This window comes from Macrobrachium nipponense, chromosome 1 (genome assembly GCF_015104395.2).
Source record: "Macrobrachium nipponense isolate FS-2020 chromosome 1, ASM1510439v2, whole genome shotgun sequence".
Classification (NCBI taxonomy): Eukaryota; Metazoa; Arthropoda; class Malacostraca; order Decapoda; family Palaemonidae; genus Macrobrachium; species Macrobrachium nipponense.
The window spans coordinates 30,191,591-30,198,853 of record NC_087200.1 but is presented as its reverse complement, the minus strand read 5'-3'; the positions used below and the strand labels follow the sequence as shown (position 1 = coordinate 30,198,853).

The 7,263-nt window shown below is 35.3% G+C and overlaps 1 protein-coding gene across 1 annotated transcript in view; it reads left to right on the top strand.

Annotated features, from left to right (window-relative positions):
* Positions 1 to 5,365, top strand: part of LOC135220112 (uncharacterized) — a 34,831-nt gene extending 29,466 nt beyond the window's left edge. Inside the window, exons 6-7 of the mRNA XM_064257425.1 lie at positions 4,045 to 4,176; positions 4,589 to 5,365. Coding sequence (XP_064113495.1) covers positions 4,045 to 4,176; positions 4,589 to 4,654 — 198 coding nt within the window. The 3' untranslated portion in view covers positions 4,655 to 5,365. The remainder of the gene's footprint in view (positions 1 to 4,044; positions 4,177 to 4,588) is intronic.
* Positions 5,366 to 7,263: the final 1,898 nt, after the last annotated feature.

Sequence of the window (7,263 nt, the reverse complement as noted above, 5' to 3'; positions counted from 1 at the left end):
AAAATTTATTATTAAATTCAAAATTTATAAGTGAAATTCCCAATATCAGGGAAAATTACTGTTACTTGAAAACAAAGTAAAGTTTAATTAATTCTTGAATCAAATTAAGTAAAATTAAATCAAAATTAATTTATCACAAAATTCAAGAAAATTAATTCAATCAAAATTCAAAAGTGTTAGGCAATAATTGAAAATTTGAAATTAATTCACAAGTGCTAAACAATAACAAAACTTGAAAAGAAGAAAAAGAGAGAAAAATTCTTCAAGTAAATGCAAATTAATTCACAAATGTTAAAGTTAATTAAATATGCAATGATTAAGCAATGAAAATAACTAAGTCAATTAAATTATGAATGCAAATAAAAATATAAAATAAAAAGGCACACTTCAATAAGAAAATGAACAAGTACACAAACAATGGAACAAACACAAAACAAAAAATACGCAATGTGTAAAAGTGTAAATCTTTTCACTCAAAACACTGTAACCAACAGTTTTTACCAAACCTTCATAACCACCTGTTATTAGTTATTAGTTAACCACAGTTCCTAACAATTATTAGTTATTAGTTAACCAAACACTTTTCCCATTAACTTTTAGTTATTAGTTAACCACACTCCCTATCCAATATTAGTTGCAACTAATAAAAATATAACACTTTACCTTTTTGGTATACCAACTTCTTTCTCTGCTGCAGTCTTGCCTTACACAATTTCACAAAAACCAGGCGCCGTTACAAAATAATGTTTGTTCAGATTCCACAAAAGAAACTAAATAACGCTAAATAAATTCTAAGAAATATCAAATATTAAGTTCTAAGTTACGAGTGACCAATTTACTTTACGTTAATATAATCTCAATGATGTCGAGGGAGAGAGAGAGAGAGAGAGAGAGAGCGATCTAACCGCCTCGAGGTTCTATGATCTAATGAAATCTTCTTCCTTGCGGAAACTGGACTGGAGATATGATACAAAACATTCTTGGCACGAAAGCTTCCAGAAAGTTCGAAATCTGATGCAATCTTCATAAAGAAATGTGCAATTCCCACGTGGGACTTGACAAAGACATACACGTACAAGACGAGTCTGTTAAAAAAAAAAAAATGTACTCTACTTGATCGAAACGGAGGCTGAGCGACAATTAAGATTGACATGTTTTGATAACAACGCAAGACTCAATTCTCTCGCTATCACATGCGTTGACAGATTTAGGAAAGCAAACGGATCTCGCAGACCCTCCAATCTTACAGTGTTGACATAAAAGTTAAACATTCGTAGTTTCGAATGGACAAAGAAAACTCTCTCTCTTTTTACATTCTACGTTAATATATATATTCTTTTATAACACATAAATCTGAACACACATTTTAAAACATCCTATTCTAAGCTATCTAGGAATCTGAAAAAATGTTACACAATCTACATGACATTTCAAAGAGGGGAAACATGCATTTTGAAAGTAGCAATATATAATAATATATATATATATATGTGTGTGTGTGTGTGTGTGTGTAAAAAGGGGGAATGTACAGACTCATCATTTTTAACTTCCTTAGATACAGAGAGTCCGAGTGACGAGCTTTGGGAATGCTGATGTGTCTTTATGCTGCTACAGGCAATCGCAGAGGTGCCTTTGAAAACTGACTGCAACCAGTTACCTGGGGCGTTAACGAAGGGTGTGAATTCATGTGTACGTGTACGAGCTATGTCCGTTCTTAATGGCATGTATTAGCCAGAATAATGGAGACGGTTGCTTTGGAGAGAAAGAGCCTGGATGGCTCTATAATGTGTTTTTATTTCTGTGTGTGATATTCCAGGCTGCAATGGGTAAGAGTTACTGTGCTTTAGCCAAAGATATGGCTTGTTTGTAAAGATGTTCTATTTCATTTAATCTTTTGACTTTGCCTTTACAATTGTGTATGCTCATTAGTGTGTCCCTCCTGTCTTTTAAACAGGCGGATCTAGTGGAGGGGACTAAGTGTCCTAGTGAAGGGGACTATATTTTGGAGAGGAGATAATTGGTGTTTGACTATTACTGATTAAGACTATTATTTACCGGAGGTTATCTAAGTTATTTGAACTGTGAGTTATCATTCCATTGATTATCCTGTAAGAATCTGAGTTATTCAGTTAGTACTTTACTTTGAATAAACGTATATTTTTGTAGTTCCGACTCTGATTTGATGACCTAATGAAATGGGGTGGAGGTGATCGAGAGAGAGAGAGAGAGAGAGAGAGAGAGAGAGAGAGAGAGGGCTATTGCCAGAGTCTGAGAGAGAGAGAGAGAGAGAGAGAGAGAGAGATGAGAGAGAGAGAAGGGGGGGGTGGCTTCATTGGGTCCCGGGTCCTGAGAGATGGATGAAGATAGAGAGAGAGGAGAAAGTGTTACCAAACTTAGTTCGCCTTCCGCTTATGGCTAATGCTTACCAAATGTGAAACAAAACTCTGGTCTCGTAAGAGTGGTGTGCAGCAGTGGTCGAACGAAAAAGACTTTTGTGAGATTAAATGCCGTTTTTCAGAGTGTCTGGTTGGGGGAATGTGTTATATTTTAGTTAATAACTTATGGGGGTTAAGGTTTATCCATCCGTTGGCTGTGGTAATGAGACGGGACAATTCTACTAGAGTCATCAAATTTGCCCATGGTGATGCCTCGAGGGAGTTGGGCAGTCAGTCAGTTAGAACTGAGATCTTCCTACATATGGGAGAGATGTTATTTCCATCTATTGTTCTTTGAACATATCTGGTTCTTAGGGCCTGATCTTGTGCCGCTGTTATCATTCCTTCAGTTTCCTTCTTGAGCTCTCCCCGCTGTAGCCATTGGCATGTGTCATCGCTGGCTAGTTCTTTAGTCTGTCTCATGTATTGTCCGTGCATTGGTTTGTTGTGCCAGTCCTTTGTTCTGTTTGTCTACTTTTATCAATCCTTCTTCCCATGCACTCTTGAGCCACTCGTCTTCACTGGTTTTCAGATGGTGCCCCAGTGCTCTGCTCTCAATGTTGACGCAGTCCTCTATGCTTAGTAGTCCCCTCCCTCCTTCCTTTCATGTTATGTATAGTCTGTCGGTATTTCCTCTTGGGGGTAGTGCTTTGTGTATTGTCATATGTTTCCTAGTTTTCTGATTATTATTATTATTATTATTATTATTATTATTATTATTATTATTATTATTATTATTATTATTATTAAATATTTGCCTGTTGTTACTACCATTACCAACATCACTAACAATATTATAAAAAGAAATTGTTCTGTTGCCATTCTTATGAACATCATCATTATTGTAATCACTCTGATTTTGTTAGTATGGCGGTCAATATTTCTATTTAGAGCTGTAATTGTAATTTATAAATGTCCCCGCTGGAACTTCGGCATTGCGAAGGTGCAATACATTACCACCCTAATACCATTCTCCTTGCATTTAAATACGCTTTTGTCTAGTCGATAGTTTATTCATAAATTTATTTTTTTTTTAATACGTGGGGTCTCTTTCCGTATTTCCTTTAACGTCGTCTTACTGTTTCCTAATGAAAGCCATATTCTTAGTAAGCTTGAATTTCAAGTCTGTGGCCCCTTTGGTGGGCTTGTTCCATATTGTTCTTCGGAATATAATAATAAAAATAATAATACCGGGTCATTATGGAAGTCACTTTTCAGTAATAAGAATAATAAATGTCATTACAGTTATTATTATTACTATTATTATTACTAGCAAACATTATGTATACAGAAATTATGTATGAAAATTCGTAAAGTAACTAAGTCTACGGTCATAACTAGCCTCGTTTCACGGGAAAACCAGCTCCGTTTCAGGGAATCCCTTCTCACCCCAACCCCCTTTGTAGGGGGGATGGGGAGGTAGGATGCAACCCCGTTAAAAACCATCTTAGTGGTACCCACTATAACCTTTCCAAGTTTTATGCCCATCAGACCAGCCGTTTGGCCGTGATTGAATGGCAGACGGACGGACAGACATTACGCCCATTATAGTAAGATTATTATTAGTAGTAGTAGTAGTAGTATTGATGCTACTTAATTCATTACCCAGGTCATCCCAACGACCGCCCGACAAGAGGCTGGAAGCATTTTCTGCAACGACGAACAAGAACTGATTTTGACTTTCCCAAGCGTTTTTGATGTGCCCAGGAGAGCCCTGCTCTTATCTTGTGCAATCAGTATGGTGAGTATAAACACACATACCTACACGCACTCATATAACAATGCACACCCACCTACACATACACACACTCACACACACACACACACACACACACATATATATATATATATATATATATATATATATATATATATATATATATATATATATATATATATATATATATATACCGCAATGATATTTGGCAGATTCATACTCTTAGAAATCTAATTGGCTGTATTATCAACGTCGTAGTTTTCTTATTACTATAACCATCACAGCTTTACGACTGTTATGATATACATACATAGTTATGATTTTGTAAATAACTTTTCACTGTCTAATATATGATCTATATGCTTAACTCTCTCTCTCTCTCTCTCTCTCTCTCTCTCGCAGTGGGTTAATTTCGTTCTCTCTCTATTCATTGCAGCAATACCAAATCGAGGAAGACAGAAGAAGGAGCTGCAACGGACGAATATTTAGAATTTTATGCTGAGAAAGCAAAGAAATTTTATTTATTTATTTATTTATTTATTTATTTATTTATTTATTTAATTAATTATGCATGTATTTACCTACGTCAAAGGAACCCGCTGACCAAAGTTCCTGATTTATGCAGTGGCCCAAGTTTTCTTTTCACTGACTAGAATTAAATGTACAGACTTTATACAGGGGTGTGATAGATAAATAACAAAGATAAATCTGCATATAAAATCAATACAGACATGTCTAAACAACGCTCGTATTCCGTAAATATGTTCATACATACATTTCTTATTGAAAGCTGTTTCCCATAAGGCCTATCAATAAGAACTGATTTGTTTTTCCTTGGCTACAGAAAAAGCTGTTTCCCACACAGCCTTCCAATAAGAAATTATTGGTTTTTCCTAATTACAGAAAAAGCTGTTTCCCATACAACCTTCCAATAAGAAATTATTGGTTTCTCCCTAGCTGCAGAAAAATCTGTATCCCACACAGCCTTACAATAAGAGAATTATTGGTTTTTCCTAATTACAGGAAAAGCTGTTTCCCATACAGCCTTCTACTAAGAAATTATTGGCTTTTCCCTGGCTACAGAAAAATCTGTTACCCACACAGCCTTCCAAGAAGAAATTATTGGTTTTTCCATGGCTACAGAAAAAACTATTTCCCACAGCCTTCAAAGAAGAAATTATTGGTTTTTCCTTGGCTACAGAAAAAGCTGTTTCCCACACAGCCTTCAAGAAGAAATTATGGTTTTTCCATGGCTACAGAAAAAGCTGTTTCCCACACAGCCTGACAATGAGAAATTATTCGTTTTTCCATGGGTACAGAAAAAGCTGTTTCCCACACAGCCTTCAAAGAAGAAATTATTGGTTTTTCCTTGGCTACAGAAAAGGTTGTTTCCCACACAGCCTTCCAAGAAGAAATTATTGGTTTTTCCATGGCTACAGAAAAAGCTGTTTCCCACACAGCCTTCAAAGAAGAAATTATTGGTTTTTCCTTGGCTACAGAAAAGGTTTGTTTCCCACACAGCCTTCCAAGTAGAAATTATTGGTTTTTCCATGGCTACAGAAAAAGCTGTTTCCCACACAGCCTTCAAAGAAGAAATTATTGGTTTTTCCTTGTCTACAGAAAAGGTTGTTTCCCACACAGCCTTCCAAGAAGAAATTATTGGTTTTTCCATGACTACAGAAAAAGCTGTTTCCCATACAGCCTTTCAATAAAAAATCATTGGGTTTTCCCGGTTACAGAAAAAGCTGTTCTCATACAGCCCCCTAATAAGAAATTGTTTTTTCCTTGGCTACAGAAAAAAACAATTTCCACATCCATGTTTTAATTGGTGAATCAAAAGGAACGCTCCTTGCTGGAAACATTAGTAGGTCCAACCGATCCACATAAAAACAATTCGTTATTTTCCCCTCCTGATTATGAAAAGTACTTATAACATCGATCACACATCAACTTCGCTATCATTTCATATGTCAAACTATAGACGATATCCTACTTTCCCTCGAAATTTGAACGGGCTTATTAATGGTGTATGCCTCAGTCGTCCTTTCTTACTAAAGATCATGCACTATACTCTGTTTTTTCCATCTGTCCATCCGCCTGTGGTGTTTTCGCATGGTAACACTGCGTCCCGGGCTTTAAATAGTTATGCTATGTGTAAGTTTTAGGTAAATAAAAGGATATCTGGGTGTACATTTGCAACTGAAAAGTGCTTTAATAATTTTCTGTATGTGAATTACACCGATAATATTCGAAATATGATATTATATAAAGCCCGGAACGCAGTGTTACCATGCGCAAACACCACAGGCGGATGGACAGATGGAAAAAAAACAGAGTATAGTTGCGTCCTCAAGATATGAACCACTTCGATATATATAATTCTTCTTGCATTTTAATAATTTACTTGTATCTTTATTTATATATACATTAATTTTTTACTTTTTTAAATAAATGATCTATTTGTTATGTATATACCTTTACCTCCTGTTACTTTTTTCTAATGATCACCATATTCTTTGGAAGCTTGAATTTCAAGTCAATGACCCCTTTGAGCTTGTTAATAGGGCTCATTTTCAGAGTAATGATAATCAGTGCTTGGTTTGTATTCCAGCATAAAGTCATCCAAAATGGGACAACATCATACGACAACATTTTTATATTTATAAGAGATTGTCTATTTTTGTAATTTTGTATGCTCGCTTTGAATATATGTACAATAATTATTAAAAGCTTCTGTAGAAATGCTATAATCAAACTTTGTCAATTACTGTAAACAATACTTAATTGTACAAATAATAATATGCAGACACTATTTGTAATGTTGTTAATCGCTCTTAGATAAAATCTCTCTCTCTCTCTCTCTCTCTCTCTCTCTCTCTCTCTCTCTCTCTCTCTCTCTCTCTCTTGTATCCTCATAATTTTACACTCTGCAAAATCCCTTCTGACTATAAACTCTAAGACACCATTTCTAGTTTACAGGCACCTACTTCCTAAAAGTAAAAATGTTCCTTTTTGTTTTAGATGTTTGAAATAAAAGTCTTGCTGTATGTAATGTTTTTTTCCCGAGATAAAGATAATTGGTGTTATTTTTACGGAATTAAACCCTTTTCC